Genomic DNA, 27,974 nt, shown 5'->3' on the forward strand with positions numbered 1-27,974 from the left:
AAACTGTTAATGACATTCATGATGCATCGTACCTTTGTTAACGCGATGAACGATTTCTTCGATGAGTAACCACGAACATTTAGGTGAGCTATATTTAAAAAAAAAAAAAAAAAAAAAAAAAAACTGAATATGTGAAGTGCATAATTCGTGCATCGTCTAGCGACATTACTACAGTACCCAACTTCAAGATGTTAACTGGATTAAATGGACACAAAGTGCCTGTCCAGAAAACAACACGACGGGTGGAAGAATTTTGGTTGGAACTTCAGGGAATGAAATGTTCTCGAAATGTGACGGACACGCTTACCTGGACTGTCCAAGGATCGACGCCAGCTATGTGCCGTCCGAGGTTCTGCAACCAAGCTTCCACGGAATATCGAAAACGAACTGCATATGGACTAATTACTCGACAGGTCACGTCTGATCTGTAATAAACAATGCTTTTTGTCACAACGAACTGCATCACAACGACTATAATGGAAATAGGAAATGGACACGCTTATGTATCAATCACGTTGTTATACAGCGATGTTACTGTGATCAAAAAACTTTACCACGACGACACTAACCTGTGAAACAGTACTGTGCAGTAGATGAATATGAACTGTGATAACGACACCATGTGTATAGGTCAACGCACCTGAAACAACAGAACATTTTTCGTTGAAGCATTTCATTGCAATGCTATGTAACTAAGAACATTCAACAATCTAAAGTTGTATTGTATTATAACAAATATTGTAATTTTAAAACTAAGTTACCTGTCATAGAATGTAGTCTTCATATGTAATCTTGGTGGAATATTTTCTTTGTGCAACGACTAAGAAATGCGCGCGCACACGAACAATATGAACTGCAATACTGTGCCGCGTGATCTAAATTTACGAAATAACGGCAGTGCCGTAGTTACACAGACGCTTCTGCGCATGCGCGCACTCTGTTTTGCCAACATAAGAACTTTTTCGGCGCACGCGCGTCATTCAAATTTTGTGTATAATATACAGTATAATGTAAGTCATGTAAATAGTTGTAGATAACTTAGATTTTCTTGTGCCTTTAGGTGAATTGCTCGCCTGCAGGTGTGTCCTTTCGCCTCGCAATTCAGGGGGCAATATAAAGGCACATTTGCATGCCGAGCGTGAGTTTCCTCGGAAACGCGAGATATTAATTAAATAAATAATCAGTGACAAATAAATAAAGCCTATGGCACACAACTGCAGCGCTGTGTCGCTGATAAAACAAAAGTACATTTTCGTTAGTCGTATGTTTGATTAAAAAAAAAAGGGAGAGCTCTCGTTGAAGTGGTGCGAGAAGCACGTATTTTAGTTTATTGTCTGGCACACCGCCATATTTCATGATATAGAAAATTACTGCGAGTTGCAACCATACTAGGCACTCGATTCTGTAAAGAATTTATATTTATAAAAGTAAGTAGGATTATGAACTGTAGGCTTATTCATTGAATATATCTGATTTAATTAACTGTGTAATTTTTTTGTTTAGTAGACAATCACCTCTGTACGACGTTTTGGCATGGCTGGCAAATTATTGTAATATTGAGATTTAGTTTATGAGTCCGCACCTACCGCAGCAGTCTTTGGAAACGATTTAATTACGAAGTCCGATTATTTCAGTTTTATTTCACGGTCAACTACGAGTAACATTGCCTTTACGAAAAAGCCATTGTCAAGCGTCTGATACCGAATAATCAAAACCTGACGACACATAGGAGAGCCAATCAGACAGATAAAAATAATTAATATTTTATTTTATTTTATTTTATTTTATTTATTTTATAGAATGCCATTCTCCTGGGTCTGTGAAGAGCTCAGAACAGTGTGAACCTGGACTCTGAATGACCGGTGATACAGAAACTAGCGAATAAAAATCATGAGTGTAAGAAGGATCTGATGGCACCAAGCTGTGTCGTTGGCCTTACGAAGATCAAAGAAAACTGCGACAAGATGGTGGTGCTGAAAAAAGGCTTGTGTTGAACTGTGGTTTTCAAAGCAGATGATCAATCAGAGACCATACCTCCCGAAAGCCACACTGGTAAGGAGATAAGAGCTCCTGAAATTCTAGGACCCAACTGAGCCAACAAGCCACCATCCATTCTTGTAACTTGCAAGGTTCATTGGTCAGACAGACTGGCCAGTAACTATCAAGGAATGATGGATCTTTGCCAGGCTTAAGGATAGGATCCATAATACTGCCTCTCCATTGAGAGTGGAAAATGCTTTGGAGCCAAATACTGTTAAATACCTGGACAAGATACGGGTGTTGTGGAGGAATGAGATGTTGAAGCAATTGGTATGGACGGAATCAGAGTCAAGAGCTGATGTGGGAAGAAGATGGCCGGAAGCAGCTCCTTTTCCACAGAAGGTTCACTATAGGATTATACCTGACAATGGGTAAAACATAAGCAGGAAGCTTCAGCTCGCTATTTCTAGAGGAGGAAGGCAGCTGGATAGGAGGCTGACACCAATGCCGTCGCAAAAACAGGTTGTGAGGTGTTCTGCGAGAACTTATGGATCTGTACAAAGGCCACCTGGAAGTGCAAGGCCCATAATGGAAAACCTGCTGACGACCTTGGAGGGTGTGGAGTGTAGCCCACATCCGTGATGGAGGAACAGAAGAACCTAGGAGAGGAGGCAAAGTGTTCCCAACACACCCATTTGCTCTAAATGATTAAGTAGCGGGCTTTAGTGTGAAGATGTTTAAAGGTAAAAAGAGCGGCGGAGGACAGGTGCTGCTTAATATGTTAGAAGATGATCACGGATAGTGGTGGCAATGGTTGTGCTCCATCATGGAACTGGTCAATCGCGAACATGGCCCGTAAAGCAGGGAACGACAATGCTCGCAGTGTGGGTTATCTTATTGGACAGATCATGGATGACTTCATCAATACAACCTGACAAAGAAGGTGGAAACATGACCAAGGAGGCTTACATAAGCCAGTCAGCATGAGGAAAGTCCAGGGTGGTAACCAGATCATTGGGAGTCAGGAAGGGAACAAGAGAATCAACGGCAAGTGGTCACTATCACAGAGGTCATTGTGTGATGACCACTGTATGGAAGGAAGAAGGGGAGGGGAAGAAAGTGAAAGATCAATCGCAGAGAAAGTGCCATATGCTGCACTAAAATGAGTAGGGAAACCATCATTAAGAATGCAAAGGTTGTGGTCTTCAAGAAATTGGTGAATGAGGGACCTCCCCCCCTGACTAGATGAAAAAGCACTGCCTGACAAAGGGTGACTAGCTTTAAAATCCCCAAGGAAGAGGAAGGGAGGGTGGAGTTACTGGAGGAAGGCAGTTAGGACAGCATATGTACGTGGCCTGTCAGGAGGGAGACAGAGATTGCAAACTATGATTGCAGAGTCCAAGTGGACTCTTAACAGCAACTGCTTCCAAGGGGGTATGAAGTGGGATCCATGTACTAACAGTATCCGTACAGTACAGTGTGTAGACACCACTGGAAGACCTCAAAGGGATGATGCCGTGGACCATATTTAAAGACTGGTGAGGTGTAATGGACACAGGGATGTTGCCAAGATGGTCACAAACACAAAGTGCTGCAGATTGGGCGGCAGAAGTAGTTTTGATCAACAAGGAATCCGACTGCATCTTACTGAGACACTGCACTTAGCCAATCTTGTCTTTGACATTTTCCACAAAAAATAATGGCTCTGTGGCGGCGAATGTTCCCCGTACATCCTTAGACCAGGTCTGGCACTCATCCCCGGGTGCAGCCCTGGAACGGAAGGCCAAAGGGACATAAGAAGCAGCATTCAATGATCCGTTACCAACTGAAGAGATGGCCATAGAATAATGGCCAGATTTTTGGAGCTTGATATGCTTCATACCCAAAGTATCTGCCACTCCAATCAAGGGCTCTCCTGGTAGGCACCACTTAGCCATAGCAACGGCTTTTTGGCACAGCGGCCACATTGCTGAGAGTTCTGAAGCTCTGGGATGACAAGCGACGATTCCTAGGCATACGTGGAGAGGCAACAGTTCAGGTATTGCTGTGTTGTGAGGGGGCTAAGGCCAGATGGGTACACAATAGCCCCACCACGCAGACTGGCTACAAGTGTTTGTGACCTAGTGGGGAGGTGGGGGGCTACAGCAGAGACAGAACAGGAGAAGGAAGGGAGGAAAGGAATGCATACCACTGAGTGGTTCTCCAAATGGCTCACACTACGGAGAGAAAACATAGAAGTGGAGGTCAAATCCCAAAGGAGGACCAAAAACGCCATAAAGGAAGGATGAAAGAGAAAAGGTAAGGAGGAATAAAACAAGAAACCAGGGGGATAACCAGGTTGAAACAGGTAATAACACAGAGAGGGGAAGGAGGGGATAGTGGGGAAGTAGTGAGGATGGGGAGGGAGGGGCACGGGGAAGGGAAAGCAGCCCTGAAAGGAAGAATTGACTGTAATAGCTCACTGTCCTGTGGGTGCCACACACAGACTAATGAACGAACCATGAGCCGCTTGGGGGGGGTGGGGGGTGGGGGGGGGGGGGGAGATAAAGATTGCATTTCATTATCACAGAGTCTAAATGGACCCGAACAGCCATCGCTTTCAGTGCAGTATGAAGAGGAAACCAGGAACTAACAATGTCCATGTGGACCAAAGTACGACACCACGGGAGGCTCGCAAAGGGCCAACCTGGCTCCAACAGACTGCTTAGAAACCAAAAAGAGTCAGTGAATGAGTACCCACAAAACGAGATTCCTCAAACACAACACAAGCTACAGAGTAGAGAGAAATAAGAGGCTGCAATTCTGGAAGGTGCCAATATAAACCATTACAGTTCCATTGGAGGCTTCTTATCCTGAAGGTGGGAGGTTCCTCGAGGGAGCCCCATCCCCATGGGTGCTAGAGAAGAGAGTCTCTTCTGCAGCTGAGGAGAAGGATTGGTTCCATAAGGGGAGGGAATCGGAACCACCAGGGAGGAGGAAAGGGGAGGGAGAGGGGGAGGAGGCAATAGACATCAAAGATATCAGGCAGAGACAATCAAATTTATGTTGGGCCTCAGAGTAGGCAACAAGGTCGAGAGTTTTGAATTCCTGGAGCTTCCTTTCTTTTCTAGAGATCAAGCAATTCTGTGAGTGAGGAAAATGTGGACTAGAACAGTTCACACACTTGGACGGTGGTGTGCAAGGACTCGCCACATGGAGAGAGCAGCTGCAGTCCCCGCAAATAGGATTCGCCTCCCATCCCGAAGATATGTGACCAAATTGGAGACACTGGAGGTGGGATATAGTGCTCCACACAGCAACGGTAAACTGTAACTTTGATTTTGTCATGAAGAGCACCCTTCAAAAGCCAGGATGAAAGCACCAGTATCAATGTTATTGCCCTTAGGACCTATCTGGACTCACTGGACAAAATGAATGCTACATCATGCCAGATTAGTCCAGAGTTACTTGTTAGGTTGAAGAAGGAGGAAAATAATGCCCTGAGTCTTATGTAAGGACCATTGAGGAATAATGTTCACCAGGTTGGTTGGTTGGTTTGTGGTGTAAAGGAACATGTCTCCTAAGTGCACAAAAGGGCTGACTGAGAGAAGAGGTCTTAATCAGTAGGGAACCACTTCGCACATTAGTAAGTCAGCCAACTTTACCAAACTTATCTTTGGTACATTCTACGAAAGAAGAGCAGTTTGATAGCAGCAAAAGTCTCCCCATCTTGCCTGGAACAAACCAAGTAACAGGGAAAGGGTTTCGCCCTGAGCTGGTGGGCCTGGACCTTCTCCCATGGGGTGGCCAGGCAGTAGTAGTCTGAGGAAGCAAAAGCAGGAGCAGAGAGAGAACCATTCCTGTCTCAAGAGGCGGCCACGGAAGAGCGACCAGAGATATGGAGCTTAGCACACTTCATGTGCAGAGCAGACAGCCTTGTACCACCCACTCTGATCAGAGTCTCACTCTATGGACGCCACTGCACTGTGGCAAAGGTCGCCAGACACGGGTGTCATTGCTGGGAGTTCCAAAGCCCCAAGCCTCAGCGTATACGAGGTGGTGGCAGCTCAGGTAGTAAAATATCATGCCTGTGTTGTCATACTTAACAGCCCCACCCCACAAACTGGCTACATGTGCTTGTGATCTAGTGGGGAAGAAAGGGGGAGAGAGAAACATATGCCAGAGAAGCTAGGGAGGGAGCTCTTCCCCAAATGGTTCACACCACTGAAACAAAATTTATAAATGGATGTCAAACTCCAAGGGGTACCAGAAAAAGCCAATAATAAAAAAATGAGAGTGGAAACATATGACACAAGACCAAAAAAGAATAGCGGAACTAAGGAAATAGCTGGATCATCATAAAGGAAAACACCAAGGGAGAAGGGGGGTGGGAGGGGGGCAGGATGAGGATGAGGAGGAGGAGGAGGAGGAGGAGGAGTAGTGGGGAAGGGAATGCAGCTAAGGAGAGAAGAAAGGCTGCAATAGCTTGAGGCCCATGCAACACACACAATGGGGGAGGGGACTGGATCTAAATGACTGAACCATTCAGTCCCTCTTACACTACTCTCTACTGCATAATTTGACTTGACACATTAAACACACTCACCTCTTGAGTTCTGCCTGCTAAGGAATATTACGCCCAGCCCCATATTCCAGTTGACTGCTTGATGGTATCATTGTTGTCCCTGCGGGCACGCGTCACAGCACTTGCTTCCCCCTTCACGCGCATTCTGTGACGAGCCAGCACTGCTTCTCGTTTCATCAATGACTTCTTTACACGACTTTGGATGGCCTGTGGAGCAATTGTTGCAGCAGTGGACGTACTGCGGAAGCTACGAGTGTCAAATGAGCCTGTCGTTACACTGTTACAGTCCCTTGTGTTATCATCATCACTATAATCACTGTGAGAAAGGCCCATGGCACTGCCTTCACAATTCTCCTTATCATGCTCTTCAATTTCATCTTTAAATTTAATGACCCTAGATAATTGCTCTGCAGTGTTCTGGCACAATTTTTCATAATTTTCTTCACATTTCTGCAGGTGTTCATTTCCACCCTCCTCTGTATGTTGCTGCTTTGCGTCAACACAACTACATTCACTTACTGAACCCTGATTCCCAGTCCTTTCATCACATGTGCTAATACTTTCTACCTTGACATCTCTTTCAGACAAGCTGTACACAGTCTGAGCTTCTGTTACGTTTCTCTGTTTGTCAGACATCTGAGATGATCCCTCTTGTACTAAATTTTCTACTTCTTGTCTCAGTTCATCCACATTTACACTACTGCTGTCATCCTCAAGGTCACCAGTTCTGTCATCTTCCTCAATGCCCATTTCAATGTTGAGATATTTGTCCATCTGCCGTGTAAAACCACTGGCAAGGACCTCAACATCCAAAGTATCTTCTCTCCTGGAAGAGAGAGAACGTTTATGAGAAAAAGGAAGATTAGGATTTAATGTTCAATTAGTGACAATTTCATCGAAGACTGTGCACAGAATGACTGAACAACGACACAGTACAAAAAATTGTTTGTAGCCTTTTTTTCCTCTGCACAGTGTGCTACAAAGGGAATTACACCTTTAGTCTCCTTTTAAGAGCTTTGAGCACATTTGTTTACTGAAATTACAATGGTTGCTAGTTATATCAACTATCCAACTTCTAACAATTCAGAGGGTGTACAATTATGGGTTGGCTACTTCACCTGGTCTACTCTACATTTTATTTCTGATATATGAAGTAATATAAAAAGTAAATATCAAGAAACATCTCTTACATGATATCACTGAATGATGGATACAGCGTACTTTCATATCCAAATCGCCTTCGGAAAAAATCACGGACACAGTTGACATCTCTGTTAAAGAACCTGTTCACAAAGACAAAATTTACTTTATAAAACCTGTTGCTAATGCTTCATTAACAAATTACAATCCACTGACATTTTACACACCCCTGTAAACAATGTAACACAGTAACATCAACCACTAAAGTAAGCAATACACTGTGTTGTTACTGTGTTTGCTGTTTGGTCATGACCAACCTCTAGAGCAGGCTCATCCAAGAATTGCGTCCGGCGGGCGCGCCTGCGCCCCGCGGTCGCAAGACAGTGTAGTTCAGCGCCCCGTCCGCGACTGTGTGTCGCTAGTAGTGTCGGCATAGAGAGAGAGAGAGAGAGAGAGAGAGAGAGAGAGAGAGAGAGAGAGAGCTGCAGGTCGAGTGAGACCGCACACCACTGCTCTGCGCTGGACTGTCCCGCGGTCAGATCTAACGTAAGCAAAATATTCTATTTTAGAACTAATATTATGTAAGGGATATAGAGTCTCATTGTTACTGTTAGTAGTTGCAAGTAAGTATTTTTTGTTATACTTCGTGCTACAATTTTTTGTATCCCTTTTCAGAGTTTAGAAATCGGTTCCTTAGTTTGCTGTTTTGTACGTAATAATTTTAACTGACCAAGTTTGAAAATTTATTAAAATAGAATTAAGAATATAAAGCTCTTTAATTCTTACAGCCAACATTGTTAAAGAAGACACTTAACATTTTACATGTTTTTCTTTTTCGAGGAAACGATTTTGTCTAGGCTTGGTACAATATTCCGTGAGACTGCTAACCTCAAATAATTGGTCATATTTTTATCACCAAGGAATTAACGGTTCTTAGTTTTAGCAAGCTTTAAAAGAGAGAAAAAGCGCTCACAAATATACGTGGAACCAAACATTGAGAGAAGTTTGGCCGCGTGCTTGTGCAAAAGAGGATATTTCTCTCGTGGAAGACAGCTGTAAAAGTCATCCAAAGTTTTACACATAAGAAAGCGGTCCTTCAGGCGGATATGGCACTGTAGGTCAATCAGCTCTAGTTGAAGCACTTGTGAGACATCCTCTGTCCGAAGGGAAAACGGACGAACAAATATATCTGCCGGCTGGCGTTCGGGCAGTCCGCACGGCCAGCTAAGCGGCACGGCTCGGCCACTGCAGCAGCACACAAATTCGCCGGGGGGGCGATCGCGGGAACTGGCGCCCCAGGGGTACAGTTTGGACGAGCCTGCTCTAGAGTATTTGTTGTTGCCCATAATTCTTGGGCTGCTAGATTTATTTTCCACTGGTTATAACAAACTATTTTTAAGTTTCTATACTTATTTCATTACACAGGCCTACTTAAGAATGAATATTATTTTTTGAAGAAAATATAAATCTTTAGTTTCACATAATTACAAGGAGACAGAATGGGTGCCCAGTCATTAGTTTAAGGAGGTGAAATTCTAGGTGCTGCCAACAGGCACATATAAAAACACTAGCTTAGTTTTTGCAACTGTTAGTTCCTTCCTCAAAAAGAAAGGAATGATAGATTCAGGGAGGTTAAAAAGGAGGGTCAGGTCATATCACTCAGACCCAAAGGCTCAGAGGGTACAAAATATTTCATTTATGGACATAGCATTTGATTTACAGAACATCATGTGTGAGTGAATGAAAAGAATTTCTACTTAAAAATCTTCTAAGGAATATTGACAGTCACTATGGGATGTATTTGTCGACAGAATTAAATTCACTGACATGAAATGAATGGTGACAAAATAATTTAAATGCAGTTCTATGAAATTGTGCAAAACCGGGCGTCACATTCCTAGAAGGTGAAATATGATAGCAGCTTGTCAACACTGAGAAAATGTGTGCATGATGGTATATGTGTATTGTGTACATTAACAGATCATGTGGGTGCTTTCACACATGAATCTGCATTTGATCGTGTACACCTTCCGGGTTACAGGACTGGAGTAGGTGAGGTGGGTGGGGGGTGCATGGGATAGGTTCTACACCAGGGGCGGTTACACGGGTAGGAGCCAGAGGGTAGGGAAGGTGGTTTGGGGATTTCATAGGGATGGACCAAGAGGTTACGAAGGTTAGGTGGACAGCGGAAAGATACTCTTGGTGGAGTGGGGAGGATTTCATGAAGGATGGATCTTATTTCAGGGCAGGATTTGAGGAAGTTGTATCCCTGCCGGAGAGCCACATTCAGAGTCTGATCCAGTCCCAGAAAGTATCCTGTCACAAGTGGTGCACTTTTCTGATTCTTCTGTGGGAGGTTCTGGGTTTGAGGGGATGAGGAAGTGGCTCTGGTTATTTGCTTCTGTAACAGGTCAGAAGTGTAGTTGCGGGATGCGAAAGCTGATTTCAGGTTATTGGTGTAATGGTTCAGGGATTCAGGACTGGAGCAGATTCGTTTGCCACGAAGACCTAAGCTGTAGGGAAGGGACGGTTTGATATGGAATGGGTGGCAGCTATCATAATGGAGGTACTGTTGCTTGTTGGTGGGTTTGATGAGGACGGATGTGTGAAGCTGACCACTGGACAGACGGAGGTCAATGTTGAGGAAAGTGGCATGGGATTTGGAGTAGGACCAGGTGAATCTGATGGAACGAAAAGGGTTGAGGTTGGAGAGGAAATTCTGGAGTAGTTCTTCACTGTGAGTCCAGATCATGAAGATGTCATCAACAAATTTGTACCAAACTTTAGGTTGGCAGGCCTGGGTAACCAAGAAGGCTTCCTCTAAGTGACCCATAAATAGGTTGGCGTACGAGGGGGCCATCCTGGTACCCACGGCTGTTCCTACTCCAGTCCTGTAACCCGGAAGGTGTACATGATCAAAGGCAGAGCCACATGTGAAAGCACCCACGTGATTTACCAATTAACACATCATGTATTAGATAATCTACAGGTACTACAAGTGATAGTGCCAGTTCATCTTTGGTCATTACATATAAGAATTAGCTTCACATAGACCTCAAATTTAACAAAAGAGCAAGATAAAATAAGATCCTGAAGTTTATAATAGATTTTATCAAGTACTTTCTGAATAATTCCCGACACAAACAAATTTAGGAGACTATAGATCATCACTGATGTTCAACTGTCCATTGAAATACGTAGTGAGAGAATGGGACAAGGTTAACTTCAAGAATATCAAAATTGTAAGACCCAATGACAACACAAAGTTAACTGCCTGGGAATCACTGATGACCTTGTTTTCCAGTCCAACGCCACTCAGGAAACTAGACAACATATTTAATAACTGCAGGAGATCTTGTAGAAAACTGCCTTAGAAAATCCTTTGAAAAATCAGAAATACCCTTTGTTAACAGGCCCACCCCTTGTAAAAAAAATCAAAATGTAACAGGAGATCAAAATTTTAAACAAATTTAAATATGTTGGAGAAGTCATAATACCTAAACTCAATAGAAAACCTTTGTGATTAGACAGAATTTAAAAAACTGACAAAATCACAATATGTCATCAAGAATACAAAAACAAAAATGCCTCTCAACAGTCACAACATTAAAGCACAACAAATTAGTTATACAAGCAAAAAAAGTATGTAAGTGAAACTGCTTTCTAAACAATTAACACTTCAGAAATAGACGCAATTCTCAAGACAAAAAGAACAATAATCAGAACATGGATAAACATGAAAACACCAAAAAAGTGGACTCTTGAGACTAGCTTCTAATTAACAGTCTACACAGAAATTAAACCAGAAACTAGGACAATAAGGAAGAAACCCATTTCCTTCTTCGAAAACCTAATGAGGATACCAGGAAAGAGAACCGCCTGAAGAATAATGGCGAAACAGGTTATGAAAATCACGGAAGGTATAAAAGAACTACCAATTACAACAGGATATTTAAAAAAAAAAGACAAAAGTCAATAAAATCAAAGACAAAAAAACCAAGACAAACAATGGGAAGGGTAATTTCAGACAAAGAAAGAAAGTTGAGGTCCAAGAGAATGAAGAAACTGGGCCAACAGGAAAGTAAACTCTTATGATAAACTGACTAAAGTTTACATAGCAAATATATGTGATACTCTTTTGGGGCAGAGCACCTAAAGTAAATAAAGTATTTAATCAATGAAAGTAAGCAGTAAGAATACTGTGTAAACCAGATAACTGCCTATCTTTCAAAGTCATTGTTAAGGATCTCTGAATTCTTACACAACTTACCTGTATATTTACTCAACGATTTTTGTTGGTGACAAAAATCAGTTTCATCTTAACTGTCATCTAACAACCATAACAGAAGACACAAAAGTAATTTTCAAATAGATTTTGTATCCATCTCTAGAATTCAGAGTGGTGTTAATACACTGTCGTACACAGGTATTCAACAAGCTTTCATGCAACAATTCAAGAAATTGGGAATCTCAACAAGCCCAACACCAACAATGGAACACATACTTCAGTACCCACTGTCTTACAAATTTTAGACATGTGATTTCATTTAGAGATTGGAGTTTTTATGTCTAAATTTTCTACAGCGTATCATATAATCCTGATCAATTGATATCTTGGCTATGTGTGTTTTGCTAGGTTCTTGAGTAATAACTGCCCGTCCAAAAAGTTCCGACACTTATTTTTTCCTGGCATATAAGCGACATTAGTGCAGTAATTAACTGTGGCAACTTGAATTAACAACTGTAAACAACAGATGCACATTCGACCAGTTGGTTGTGAGTAGGCAGTGTTAAGTAGGGGACATGTGGCCATAATGTGTTAAAGTTGTTAAGTAACAAATCGCAACATCAAGATTTAAGATATTCTTCAGAACATTTTGAAGAAGAGAAAAGTGAGTGAGTGTGTGTGTGTGTGTGTGTGTGTGTGTGTGTGTGTGTGTGTGCACGCACAAAGTTTGTCCCACACACCTTGAGTCTCCAACAAAAATGACATGTGGATGCAAAAAAAATTTCCTGGAAAAATTCATCATGGGTGATTTTATATCAATACGAACTTAGCACAAAACAACAAAGTATATATTTACATGAAGGATCAATCCTAGAAGTTATTTTATTTAGACAGTCAGTTTCAGCATCTCATTACTGCCATGACCCTACACACTCTATGTATACAGAATCAGATTGATACTGGAGCCATCAATACCTAGATTCCATTAATTATAAAATGAAGGCACAAACAGTCAAGCTTTAAGTAACAAGTTAAGATGAACGTCGAACACATACATGTTAAATTCCAACTTACTTTTGTGCAGGAAAGCACAAAAGTTACTCCATAGTAGCTAAGTGTAAGAGCAAGGCATCATGTCACAACAATCAATGAGTGCCAGAATTGTTGCCAACATCCTTTTATCTGAAACTTTCTGGCAGATTAAAACTGTGTGCCGGACTGAGACTCAAACTCAGGACCTTTGCCTTTCGCGGGCAAGTGCTCTACCAACTGAGCTACCCAAGCACGACTCACGCATCGTCCTCATAGCTTTACTTTTGCCAGTACCTCGTCTCCTACCTTCCAAACTTTACAGAAGCTCTCCTGCGAACCCTGCGGAACTAGCACTCCTGAAGGAAAGGATATTGCGGAGACATGGCTTAGCCACAGCCTGGGGGATGTTTGCCTGCGAAAGGCAAAGGTCCCAAGTTCAAGTCTCGGTCCGGCACACAGTTTTAATCTGCCAGGAAGTTTCATATCACCGCACACTCCGCTGCAGAGTGAAAATCTCATTATGCTTTTATCTCTTCCAATTTCCTTCCAGTTTTGATTTCAGTCTGCCAGATGACACTTCACATCACAGAACTTGACATGGGAGTCCAAAAATTGGATTTTCTTTTTTAAATTTGTAACCAGAGTTGAGAAAGAACATTGATAACCAAGTAGAAGCCAGATAACCCAGGTGATTTGGTAACCATAGTTGCACAGTATCCCAAAGGAGGACTTTTCTGACAATATGACCATTCTGTGCAATGTTCTCAAGTGGGGAGCGACTATTTAGAACACCTGAAGCATTACAATCACCATCTTAACTTCTGTTTTTTATTACTCCAGTCTTGAAACTTTTTGGACCGACAAGGTTTCCTTATGTTACTAGCAAACTTAACAATTCCATAAGAGTTCTCCTACATGTTTAATAATTTAATTGGATAGATAAAAAATCTACTCACGAAGTGGCTGAAGGTGAACACACATATAAAAAAGAAAAAAGTTTTACTTATGAAAGCTTTCAGAGACAGTGACTCCTCCTCCTGGCATAAGGGTTGAAGGGGAAGAAAGAGGGGTGCAGGAAAAGGACTGAAGAAGTTTGGGAAAACAGGTAGAGTTCGGAAAGTCACCGAGAACCCCCGGTAAGGACAGACTTTTCTATTTTATTTTTTTTTTCTACCACGTTACATTATGTTGTGCCAAAACTGGTTATTTTCGTTGTTATATATATTTAGTAAGTCATTTGTGAGTGCCAAATACAGTAACAATCCATGTCCTGATCCTTATGGAATGCCCTGTTTAAAGCTGCCGCCCCCCCCCCCCCCCCCCCAAATTTAGTTTCCCTGTTAATGAGACTATGTACATTCTGTTCATGCAAAGGAAGACAGAACTGAGAAAACAATTGGAAGAGGGAAGGAGGAAATGGGTGATTAAGACTCGAGCACTAGCTCAACTGGAATACGATGTTCTATAGTCAAGATAACCATGTGAGCATTATGGTTATACACCTATTTGAAAAAACTTTTGCTTAATACAGATTCAGTGTCATAAACAGTCCACTGGCTTAATCAGTCCATCCATGCAGGAGAGTGCCAATATCAACAGCATTTTAGTCTTTAAAGTGCAGTTAAATACATACCAAAAAATTAAAGTATTGGAAACTTTAGAAAAAGTGCCAACAAGATAAACGACAAGGTAACTTACTCAGTCCAATTTCATTTTTTGGCAAATTCATAGCTATTTTTTAACCTTAATCTACAACAACATTTGATAAATGTTGCCCAACCATATACAGATGCTATATAGTCAGATGCCCCCCCATGAACCATGGACCTTGCCGTTGGTGGGGAGGCTTGCATGCCTCAGCGATACAGATGGCCGTACTGTAGGTGTAACCACAACGGAGGGGCATCTGTAGAGAGACCAGACAAACGTGTGGTTCCTGAAGAGGGGCAGCAGCCTTTCCAGTAGTTGCAGGGGCAACAGTCTTGATGATTGACTTATCTGGCCTTGTAACACTAACCAAAACAGCCTTGCTGTGCTGGTACTGCAAATGGCTGAAAGGAAGGGGAAACTGCAGCCGTAATTTTTCCTGAGGGTATGCAGCTTTACTGTATGGTTAAATGATGATGGTGTCCTCTTGCGTATAATATTCCAGAGGTAAAATAGTCCCCCACTCAGATCTCCGGGCGTGGACTACTCAAGAGGACGTCGTTATCAGGAGAAAGAAAACTGGCGTTCTACGCATTGGAGCATGGAATGTCAGATCCCTTAATCAGGCAGGTAGGTTAGAAAATTTAAAAGGGAAATGGATAGGTTTAAGTTAGATATAGTGGGAATTGGTGAAGTTCAGTGGCAGGAGGAACAAGACTTCTGGTCAGGTGAATACAGGGTTATAAATACAAAATCAAATAGGGGTAATGCTGAAGTAGGTTTAATAATGAATAGGAAAATAGGAACGTGGGTAAGCTACTACAAACAGCATAGTGAACGCATTATTGTGGCCAAGATAGACATGAAGCCCATGCCTACTACAGTTGTACAAGTTTATATGCCAACTAGCTCTGCAGATGATGATGATGATGATGAAATTGATGAAATGTATGATGAGATAAAAGAAATTATTCAGGTGGTGAAGGGAGATGAAAATTTAATAGTCATGGGTGATTGGAATTCGAGAGTAGGAAAAGGGAGAGAAGGAAACATAGTAGATGAATATGGATTGGGGCTAAGAAATGAAAGAGGAAGCCGCCTGGTAGAATTTTGCACAGAGCATAACTTACTCATAGCTAACACTTGTTTCAAGAATAATAAAAGAAGGTTGTATACATGGAAGAACCCTGGATATACTAAAAGGTATCAGATAGATTACATAACGGTAAGACAGATTTAGGAACCAGGTTTTAAATTGTAAGACATTTCCAGGGGCAGATGTGGACTCTGACCACAATCTATTGGTTATGAACTGTACATTAAAACTGAAGAAACTGCAAAAAGGTGGGAATTTAAGGAGATGGGACCTGGATAAACTGACTAAACCAGAGGTTGTGCAGAGTTTCAGGGAGAGCATAAGGGAACAATTGACAGGAATGGGGGAAAGAAATACAGTAGAAGAAGAATGGGTAGCTATGAGGGATGAAGTAGTGAAGGCAGCAGATGATCAAGTAGGTAAAAAGATGAGGGTTAGTAGAAATCACTGGGTAACAGAAGAAATATTGAATTTAACTGATGAAAGGAGAAAATGTAAAAATGCAGTAAATGAAGCAGGCAAAAAGGAATACAAACGTCTCAAAAATGAGATCGACAGGAAGTGTAAAATGGCTAAGCAGGGATGGCTAGAGGACAAATGTAAGGATGTAGATGCTTATCTCACTAGGGGTAAGATAGATACTGCCTACACGAAAATTAAAGAGACCTTTGGAGATCAGAGAACCACTTGTATGAATATCAAGAGCTCAGATGAAACCCAGTTCTAAGCAAAGAAGAGAAAGCAGAAAGGTGGAAGGAGTATACAGAGGGTCTATACAAGGCAATATACTTGAGGACAATATTATGGAAATGGAAGAGGATGTAGATGAAGATGAAATGGGAGATACGATACTGCGTGAAGAGTTTGACAGAGCACTGAAAGACCTGAGTCGAAACAAGGCCCCGGGAGCAGACAACATTCCATTAGAACTACTGACAGCCTTGGGAGAGCCAGTCCTGACAAAACTCTACCATCTGGTGAGCAAGATGTATGAGACAGGCAGAATTCCTTCAGACTTCAAGAAGCATAAAATAATTCCAATCCCAAAGAAAGTAGGTGTTGACAGATGGGAAAACTACCGAACTATATGTATAATAAGTCACAGCTGCAAAATGCTAACATGAACTCTTTACAGAAGAATGGAAAAACTGGTAGAAGCCGACCTTGTGGAAGATCAGTTTGGATTCTGTAGAAATATTGGAACACGTGAGGCAATACTGACCTTACAACTTATTTTAGAAGAAAGATTAAGGAAAGGCAAACCTACGTTTCTAGCATTTGTAGACTTAGAGAAAGCTTTTGACAATGTTGACTGGAATATTCTCTTTCAAATTCTGAAGGTGGCAGGGGTAAAATACAGGGAGCGAAAGGCTATTTACAATTTGTACAGAACCAGATGGCAGTTATAAGAGTGGAGGGGCTTGAAGGGAAGCAGTGATTGGGAAGGGAGTGAGACAGGGTTGTAGCCTATCCCCGATGTTATTCAATCTGTATATTGAGCAAGCAGTAAAGGAAACAAAAGAAAAATTCGGAGTAGGTATTAAAATCCATGGAGAAGAGACAAAAGCTTTGAGGTTCGCCAATGACATTGTAATTCTGTCAGAGACAGCATAAGACTAGGAAGAGCAGTTGAACGGAATGGATAGTGTCTTGAAAGGAGGATATAAGATGAACATCAACAGAAGGAAAACGAGGATAATGGAATGTAGTCGAATTAAGACGGGTGATGCTGAGGGAATTAGATTAGGAAATGAGACACTTAAAGTAGTAAAGGAGTTTTGCTACTTGGGGAGCAAAATAACTGATGATGGTCGAAATAAACAGGATATAAAATGTAGACTGGCAATGACAAGGAAAGCGTTTCTGAAGAAGAAAAATTTGTTAACATTGAGTATAGATTTAAGTGTCAGGAAGTCGTTTCTGAAAGTATTTGTATGAAGTGTAGCCATGTGTGGAAGTGAAACATAGATGATAAATAGTTTGGACAAGAAGAGAATAGAAGCTTTCGAAATGTGGTGCTACAGAAGAATGCTGAAGATTAGATGGGTAGATCACATAACTAATGAGGTGGTATTGAATAGAACTGGGGAGAATAGGAGTTTGTGGCACAACTTGACAAGAAGAAGGGACTGGTTGGTATAACGTTCTTAGGCATCAAGGGATCACAAATTTAGCATTGGAGGGCAGCGTGGAGGGTAAAAATCACAGAGGGAGACCAAGAGATGAATATGCTAAGCAGATTCAGAAGGATGTAGGTTGCAGTAAGTACTGGGAGATGAAGAAACTTGCACATAATAGAGTAGCATGGAGAGCTGCATCAAACCAGTCTCAGGACTGAAAACCACAACAACAACGTATAGTCAGAAATTCATCTATCGAGTATTTTGTATCCCACAAAATAAAAACAAATTATGTCTGCTAGATGTGGCAAAGGTGAGCCCACAAGGGGTGCTTGTGTTTGAGTCCACAACGTAAAGGTTACATTCAGAGTTTTTACCCAGCCAGAGATGGAGGCGTACGTCGTCACAGAAGTTGTGTACTGACGATTCCATAAACGCAGCAAAGCAGGTATGCAGCAGTATATGGGCCATCCAAAGAGAAATCGAACTACACAGTGAGGTAGTCAACAATTGCCTTGTATGGCACCTTACAGCTTCAGCTTCATATAGTAGAGTGATCTACTCAAGGAAACACTCGAGGAGACTGTACAATGCTTCATGCCAGAGGGCTTGTCCAGCAGTCAGCATCTGCAGTGGCCTCTAGTGCCACATACGGCCTCTGTCAGGCTCTGCCTCCCAGCAATATGCTCTACACTGAGAGTACCAATATCACCCAGCGGTAGATCTCTGTTTCGTCTTGCTGTGGGATGAGTGTACATTATTCCTAATTCCCTTTAACTGGTAATGCTGGGAATGTATTTGATGTGGAAGTGTGGAAGATGTTTGTAACAGCCAGCAGCTCTGCCACCATGGGGTGTGATGATATCAGTCTCACTTAAACACAGTTGCATTTTCTGGGCAGTCTCTGCTGGGGCCTTCATGAGCTCATCTCTGTTTCAGTCTGAGGAGGTGAAGGTCGAAATTGTGTGTGACACAACCTCTGTATGCTTGTCTCATTTGGATTGTAGTGATACTGCTGGATGAGCATAAAAATGTAGGTTATGGCAATGTACACATGGAGGCAGGAATGACGGCTGGCTGAAGCAGAGGGTGGGGGGTCTGGGTGGGGGTGAGAGGGGTCTGGAGGAGGCAGCAGCCAATCATGGGGCGATCAGAGGGTTCACGTGGCTCTCGGGTGGTACGCCGGTTTTCTGTAGTCGCAGCTGCAGTTTGCTATATGGGCAAACCAGTTTGTTTTGGCCTGCCACACCTTAGAATAACTGATGCCCCTGATAGCCTATTACAATGCCTACAGTCCATCCGAGGATGTGGTTGAACTTGCAAAACCATTACATGAGAGCCTGCAGGGTAATATGGTGTTAGCCACGAGCTCTGGGTGCTCAGGATTACCCAGCAGCAAACAGTACCAGTGCCCATGTGGCAGTTCTGCTGGACTGTAACCTGTGATAGTGGGTGACCATTAGAGCATGAGGATGCTCATTAAAGCATCCATGGGAGACTGAGTCTGCACTGTCTTTGCCACAAGAGTTTTCAAATAATGTGATTACCACCCACTCTACTTCTGAATTTATGCCGGTTGGTAACGAGCAGTGGTGACATAGGATGCTTTGTTTCTCTGGCAGAAATTCTTGAACTCAGATGACACAAACTTAGAGATGTTGTCTGATACAATTGTATGGTATATTCTCTCTCATGAGTATTGTTTGTGAGGGGCCTGGATCACTGCCAGGGAGGTAGCTAAGGACATATGGGAAACTGGAGACAGCATCAACCACAAACAACACTGCACTTTTGAACGGTCTGGCAGAATCAATATGCACCCTTCCCTATGAGTGCTCTAATATTGGCCATGAGGAAAAATGCTATTTGGTGGATGATTGACTCAGGCAGCATGTGTGACAAGACCAGACCATTCTTTCTATTTCCTAATCCACACCTGGCCAGTATACGCGTCATCACACTTTATTTCATGTGGGTCATGTCTGAATGTAACTGGTGGGCGAACTTTGGAATTCTTGGCCTGTGCATTTTGGACTAATAACCTGACATTGTGTCCTCCATGGCTGACATAATGACACCATCATTGGGGTAGAGACTGTGCCGGAGGAAGAAATAGATGTGATATGACATGTATGCTACTTTCATTAAGTACTCTGTCCACCCATGTCCTTGACGCCATGAATAATAGCTAGTGATTCATTCACAATTCAACAATAAGTTCTTTGTGCCATTGATGTTTTGGAGGTGTACAAAAGTTGCTCTGTGCCTTCATTATTTTTGTGCAATTGAACCACCCTGATTGCATACTGTGACACACTGATGGGTATCATCAGGGTTCTGCCAGATTGTGACGCAGGGAGCAGACCATAGGTACGTTTTAAACTGCATGAAACCTTCTGGCAAGTTGTAACCACCTTAAAACTAATATAATTTCTGTATAACAGGTTTAACAGATGAGCTACCTGAGCAATGTACTGCATGAATTTGTCATTTGATGTTACTTTCAACAGGAATGGCTGTAAATGTTGTAGGGGGGATAGAAGATTACTGCTTTTGCATGAAGCTGATATTACCTCAGTTTTACTTCATATACCACCGAAATATGTGAAAGTATGCTGGAAAAACTACATTCATCCAGACAACAATGTAACCCACTTGATTGACAAATCAATGAGTGCTTGCAGATTTCTGGCATCTGTCAAGATAGTCTCATCTCTTCCAAATATCTTTGAAATATGGTCAGCATATTCATAAAACAAAGATAATCTATTATATCTGTACAGTCCATACAGTATCTCTAAAGAGTTTCTGGATTTCTAGATTTGATGGTAATTTAAGTATACATCCACTTAATTTTAGTAAACTATTGACCCCCAGCTAGTATTTTCAGTAACTCCTCTGGCCTTGGAATAGGATAGAAGTCTACATTGCTAAAGTCATTGATGGTAGCCTTAAAATCAATACAAATACATAAACGTCATAAGTTTCTTAATAACTACCATGGGTGATACACACTGATTAGATGTAATGGGTGAAAAAGCTCCCATTCCTTGTAGTCTGTCCAGATCTGCCTTTACCAGCTCACAAGCTTTTCAAAACTATGATTGAGCCAAGGATTTGAGGATATGTGAGCTGTAAAATTTTCTCTATGACCGAGATCAAACTGAAACATCTGCCTGTACCACCACAATATTTTCAAGTGGTTGAACAGTGTGGTGTGACAAACGCAATTTACTTTCTCAGTATTCTAAAAAGTAAACAATGAAAAAGCATCAAGAGCACATATGTTAGCTACTATGGGTGAAGCTATTACTAAAGGTGCTAGCACCCAATGCACATTTTTATACTCAAGCTTGCACTGTAATTTGGCCTTTTGTGTGGTATTGTTTGTTCACTGTATGAAGTCACTTGCCGCTATGGTGGCTGGAGCGGTGGAGAGCCCAGCCACCAGTATGTGTCCATGTTAATAAATCACGCTGCAATATCTGTTCAACCCAGAACTCTGCTGGCATTGACGTCCAGCATAATGATTAACTGGCTGGGAGTTCCAAAGGCCGTGCTGCACACTACTTTGTTGCTGTGAACTGGTGCATTGTATTCAGGCAGTGCCATCTAGTGGCTATTCCAGATAGGAGCCATATTCTTTTCTTCAGCTACAAGTATGGCATACAGGGTTCTGGCAGGGATGGCATTTATGGCTATGCTTGTTATGACTGCCTAGACATGATATGCATGATGTCACACCAATTTATTTACTATGAAATTTGTCCATTTTTGATGTTGTGGAGAAACAGCAGCTAGCTGAAGCCTTGAGATAGGGAGTTTAAAAATGCTAGCATGTAACGAAACAAAGTTGTTCTAGATGGTCCAATGAATGTCAAGCCATGGACAACAATTGTGTAATATAAGGTATCTTAGAAGATTTCAGTCCATAGACAAGTAAGGGTGATACAGGTTACTGGTTCCTTTAGCACACACAGTCCCATAATGCAATAACTGTCCAGGAATTTTTTGAAGCAAACTGTTTGACTAATGGCACCTGTCAGACACAGCAATTTTTAATTATTATTTACAACATGGGAAAAAATCACTTTTAGAGGTAGTTACTTCACTCAAGTCTCTACATCTACAAAACTGTGACAATCACAATGAACATAAATACAGAACACACCTCTGAAAAAGATATTAAGGAGCGACATGTGTCTAAACATGAGTCAGAGTTCAATATAAGCAATGCTTTCATAAATTTTATGATTGTCTTTTCCATAGCAAAAGTCTGAATGTGTATCGGTATGTCCTGCAACTTTAAAACAGCCTTAATAAGAGTCCCGGGTCTCACTTTGACCTGCAAGACAAGGTTAACATAGTCATCTTTCCTACACCAATTTTATATGCAGCAATCTCAATGCATTCTGAAATGTGGCAAAATCCTATCACTGGATTGATAAATTTATACTATTAACAGTCAATGTACTAAATTCATCTGAGCCCCAGCAATCTTGTGGGAAATCTCCACAGAGAGAAAACAGAGTAACAGTTTAAAGTCACACTTCACATTTCAACGAAAGAAACGCAGTTTATTTACTCAAATTAAGCCTCTCTAAATCAATCTCTTCCATCAACAACTCCTCCAGCTAGTTAATACAAGGCCGTATGCTATCACAATGGCTCTGCCAACTAATCATGTGTCACAGCACATGCTCTCAAAATTCAGAAATGACCAAATGAAACGCCACATCTTCAAACAGAAATGAACTTGCAATTCCTTATAAGCTATCTGTACTGGAGGTATAAGTATATTAATCAATATGTCAGGCTTCAGATATAAGTAACACCTGTAATCACATGTTCCCCAAATGGACCAATGGCTCTCTACTCACACCAAGGAGGGCTGCTGGCCCATTAGCTGCCAACTGTATATAAAAGAAAGAATCTCTAGCTCATGTGGTATGGGAACTCTGTGAATGCTGGCTCTTGCTTTGCTGACAGCAAAGATTCCTTCCTTCATGTCAGACCCACGTGAATGTAAATATCATTATTCCAATCAAAATCAGATAATTACACCACCTAACACTTGTCTTTACCAGCAATTACGTATCACAATATGTATATAAAAATATGTATAGCAAAAAAGCAGTTTTTAATCACTTGTTGGGAATAATAATTACATGGGAGTAGCCTATCTAGTGACATCAAATGCAACAAAGATTCATTATTCCTCTGTGATACTATGTTATTAAATGATACACACATTTCAGCATTTGGATGAGATGTGGATACCATCTGCGGGAAGTCAATGATAACTGGTTTGTCATCTTCACATAACATAATGTTGAACTCATTAAAATCTCCATGAATCACACCATGACTCCCAAGCTTGACAATCAAATTCATTAATTCGTCATACAGAGCTTCAACATCCTTGACCTCATGAACCTGACACCTGAAAAAATAATGCAAAGAAACAGTCAAAAACAGTTCTTGATAAATTTTACAGCTTTACTTCTGTTACCACAAAAACACTACAGATGGTAATTTCAGATAGTTAGTGCTTACAGGGGATGCCCATCTACAAGCTCCATAACAACACAGTGCCTGTTGAAATCTACTGGTTTAGGAACAGGCAGGCCTCTGTCTCTCAGAGCTTTCATGTATGCAAATTCCTTTGTGGCTGAAATACGAGAAAGATAAAGCCACGAGGCAGTTCTTCGATGTTGGTGATAGTCTCTCTTCTCCTTCAGGTTACGGAAACACGTACGCCCAAGCCTGAGAAACAAGGTATATTTAAAGGTAAGAGCTGTCTCAATAAAATTACAAGCGACATCAAATAATGTATATAATAAAATATAATATACAACTAATTCATTTCCCTGAATTACCTATGACACACAAACTGCAAGAACAATTGTTTTCATGCATTAATTTCTTTCACCAAAACTCTCTGGAAAGGGCAGCCTTCACAGAAGTTCTTAAGACTGACAGATAAACGTAGGCTTTACTGCTGGTGATTTCGTTACAAGACTAGCACATAAGTAAAAAATAATAACTATGGTAAGTTTTCAAGATATCCAGCAATCTCATTATATCTTAAAGCAGGAAGCATGATATTCACAGTTACTAATATATATATATATATATATATATATATATATATATATATATATATATATATATATATATATATACTGGCAGGTCGATAGACCACAAACAAACACAAACATACACACAAAATTCAAGCTTTCGCAACAAACTGTTGCCTCATCAGGAAAGAGGGAAGGAGAGGGGAAGACGAAAGGAAGTGGGTTTTAAGGGAGAGGGTAAGGAGTCATTCCAATCCCGGGAGCGGAAAGACTTACCTTAGGGGGAAAAAAGGACAGGTATACACTCGCACACACGCACACCTCCATCCACACATACAGACACAAGCAGACATATATATATGTGTTCCCGCCCCGGATCGAACCGGGGACCTTCTGCGTGTAAAGCAGACGTGATAACCGCTACACCACGGAAACGACGGTTCTTTTCATGTACCACCCGGAGACTCGTAATAGCAACAGTTTGTCTTCTGTGTTAGCAAGGGCATCGGCCACTAGCTCCCTCCGATTCGTGAAGTTCCTGCAGTAAAAGACGTCTTTTACTGCAGGAACTTCACGAATCGGAGGGAGCTAGTGGCCGATGCCCTTGCTAACACAGAAGACAAACTGTTGCTATTACGAGTCTACGGGTGGTACATGAAAAGAACCGTCGTTTCCGTGGTGTAGCGGTTATCACGTCTGCTTTACACGCAGAAGGTCCCCGGTTCGATCCGGGGCGGGAACACATATATATATGTCTGCTTGTGTCTGTATGTGTGGATGGATGTGTGCGTGTGTGCGAGTGTATACCTGTCCTTTTTTCCCCCTAAGGTAAGTCTTTCCGCTCCCGGGATTGGAATGACTCCTTACCCTCTCCCTTAAAACCCACTTCCTTTCGTCTTCCCCTCTCCTTCCCTCTTTCCTGATGAGGCAACAGTTTGTTGCGAAAGCTTGAATTTTGTGTGTATGTTTGTGTTTGTTTGTGGTCTATCGACCTGCCAGCGTTTTTGTTCGGTAAGTCACCTCATCTTTGTATTTATATATAATTTTTCCCACGTGGAATGTTTCCTTCCATTATATATATATATATATATATATATATATATAATAGAAGGAAACATTCCACGTGGGAAAGAGGGAAGGAGAGGGGAAGACGAAAGGAAGTGGGCTTTAAGGGAGAGGGTAAGGAGTCATTCCAATCCCGGGAGCGGAAAGACTTACCTTAGGGGGAAAAAAGGACAGGTATACACTCGCACACACGCACATATCCATCCACACATACAGACACAAGATATATATGTCTGCTTGTGTCTGTATGTGTGGATGGATATGTGCGTGTGTGCGAGTGTATACCTGTCCTTTTTTCCCCCTAAGGTAAGTCTTTCTGCTCCCGGGATTGGAATGACTCCTTACCCTCTCCCTTAAAGCCCACTTCCTTTCGTCTTCCCCTCTCCTTCCCTCTTTCCTGATGAGGCAACAGTTTGTTGCGAAAGCTTGAATTTTGTGTGTATGTTTGTGTTTGTTTGTGTGTCTATCGACCTGCCAGCGCTTTTGTTCGCTAAGTCACCTCATCTTTGTTTTTATATATAATTTTTCCCACGTGGAATGTTTCCTTCCATTATATTGATATATATATATATATATATATATATATATATATATATATATATATATATATATATATATATATATATGATGTGACTTACCAAATGAAAGTGCTGGCAGGTCGACAGACACACAAACAACCACAAACATACACACAAAATTCAAGCTTTCGCAACAAACTGTTGCCTCATCAGGAAAGAGGGAAGGAGAGGGAAAGACGGAAGGAAGTGGGTTTTAAGGGAGAGTGTAAGGAGTCATTCCAATCCCGGGAGCGGAAAGACTTACCTTAGGGGGAAAAAAGGACAGGTATACACTCGCGCGCGCACGCACGCACGCACGCACGCACACACACACACACACACACACACACACACACACACACACACATCCATCCACACATATACAGATGAGGCAACAGTTTGTTGCGAAAGCTTGAATTTTGTGTGTATGTTTGTGGTTGTTTGTGTGTCTGTCGACCTGCCAGCACTTTCATTTGGTAAGTCACATCATCTTTGTTTTTAGATATATATTTCCTACGTGGAATGTTTCCCTCTATTATAACCATATATATATATATTTTACATGCAGTCTCCCATCCTTCATCAAAGACACCAACCACTTTCTCGAACGCCTGGAATCCTTACCCAGTCTGTTACCCCCGGAAACCATCCTTGTAACCATTGATGCCACTTCTTTATACACAAATATTCTGCACGTCCAGGGCCTCGCTGCGATGGAGCACTTCCTTTCACGCCGATCACCTGCCACCCTACCTAAAACCTCTTTCCTCATTACCTTAGCCAGCTTCATCCTGACCCACAACTTCTTCACTTTTGAAGGCCAGACATACCAACAATTAAAGGGAACAGCCATGGATACAAGGATGGTCCCCTCGTACGCCAACCTATTCATGGGACACTTAGAGGAAGCCTTCATGGTCACCCAGGCCTGCCAACCCAAAGTTTGGTACAGATTTATTGATGACATCTTCATGATCTGGACTCACAGTGAAGAACTACTCCAGAATTTCCTCTCCAACCTCAACTCCTTTCGTTCCATCAGATTCACCTGGTCCTACTCCAAATCCCATGCCACTTTCCTTGACGTTGACCTCCATCGGTCCAATGGCCAGCTTCACACGTCCGTCCACATCAAACCCACCAACAAGCAACAGTACCTCCATTATGACAGCTGCCACCCATTCCACATCAAACGGTCCCTTCCCTACAGCCTAGGTCTTCGTGGCAAACGAATCTGCTCCAGTCCTGAATCCCTGAACCATTACACCAACAACCTGACAACAGCTTTCGCATCCCGCAACTACCCTCCCGACCTGGTGCAGAAGCAAATAACCAGAGCCACTTCCTCATCCCCTCAAACCCAGAACCTCCCACAGAAGAACCACAAAAGTGCCCCACTTGTGACAGGATACTTACCGGGACTGGACCAGACTCTGAATGTGGCTCTCCAGCAGGGATACGACATCCTCAAATCCTGCCCTGAAATGAGATCCATCCTTCATGAAATCCTCTCCACTCCACCGAGAGTGTCCTTCCGCTGTCCACCTAACCTTCGTAACCTCTTAGTTCATCCCTATGAAACCCCAAACCACCTTCCCTACCCTCTGGCTCCTACCCTTGTAACCGCCCCCGGTGTGAAACCTGTCCCATGCACCCTCCCACCACCACCTACTCCAGTCCTGTAACCCGGAAGGTGTACACGATCAAAGGCAGAGCCACGTGTGAAAGCACCCACGTGATTTACCAACTGACCTGCCTACATTGTGAAGCTTTCTATGTGGGAATGACCAGCAACAAACTGTCCATTCACATGAATGGACACAGGCAGACAGTGTTTGTTGGTAATGAGGATCACCCTGTGGTTAAACATGCCTTGGTGCATGGCCAGCACATCTTGGCACAGTGTTACACCGTACAGGTTATCTGGATACTTCCCACTAACCCCAACCTGTCAGAACTCCGGAGATGGGAACTTGCCCTTCAGTATATCCTCTCTTCTCGTTATCCGCCAGGACTCAACCTCCGCTAATTTCAAGTTGCCGCCGCTCACACCTCACCTGTCTTTCAACAACATCTTTGCCTCTTTACTTCCGCCTCGACTGACATCTCTGCCCAAACTCTTTGCCTTTACAAATGTCTGTTTGTGTCTGTGTATGTGCGGATGGATGTGTGTGTGTGTGTGTGTGTGTGTGTGTGTGTGTGTGTGTGTGTGTGTGTGTGTGTGTGTGTGTGTGTGCGTCTTTCCCTCTCCTTCCCTCTTTCCTGGCGGGGCGGCCGTTGGTTGGAATTTTGTGTGTGTGTTTGTGTGTCTGTTGACCTGCCAGCGCTTTTGTTTGGTGGGTCTCATCATCTTTGTTTTTGGATATATCTAAAAACAAAGATGATGAGACTTACCAAACAAAAGCACTGGCAGGTCGAAAGACACACAAACAAACACAAACATACACACAAAATTCTAGCTTTCG

The 27,974-nt window shown here is 42.2% G+C and overlaps 1 protein-coding gene and 2 non-coding genes across 3 annotated transcripts in view; 1 reads left to right on the forward strand and 2 right to left on the reverse strand.

Moving 5' to 3' along the window:
* Nucleotides 1-27,974, reverse strand: part of LOC124804817 (serine/threonine-protein kinase RIO2) — a 124,723-nt gene that overhangs the window by 82,067 nt on the left and 14,682 nt on the right. Inside the window, exons 4-7 of the mRNA XM_047265155.1 lie at nt 23,364-23,573; nt 23,059-23,250; nt 7,735-7,827; nt 6,566-7,370 (exon numbers count right to left, since the gene is read on the reverse strand). Coding sequence (XP_047121111.1) covers nt 6,593-7,370; nt 7,735-7,827; nt 23,059-23,250; nt 23,364-23,573 — 1,273 coding nt within the window. The 3' untranslated portion in view covers nt 6,566-6,592. The remainder of the gene's footprint in view (nt 1-6,565; nt 7,371-7,734; nt 7,828-23,058; nt 23,251-23,363; nt 23,574-27,974) is intronic.
* On the reverse strand, nt 24,250-24,322 carry Trnav-uac. The gene has a single exon. It is a non-coding gene; the product is annotated as a tRNA-Val (tRNA).
* Trnav-uac lies at nt 24,557-24,629 on the forward strand. Its single transcript has one exon. It is a non-coding gene; the product is annotated as a tRNA-Val (tRNA).

The sequence above is a fragment of the Schistocerca piceifrons genome, chromosome 7 (assembly GCF_021461385.2).
Source record: "Schistocerca piceifrons isolate TAMUIC-IGC-003096 chromosome 7, iqSchPice1.1, whole genome shotgun sequence".
Lineage (NCBI taxonomy): Eukaryota > Metazoa > Arthropoda > Insecta > Orthoptera > Acrididae > Schistocerca > Schistocerca piceifrons.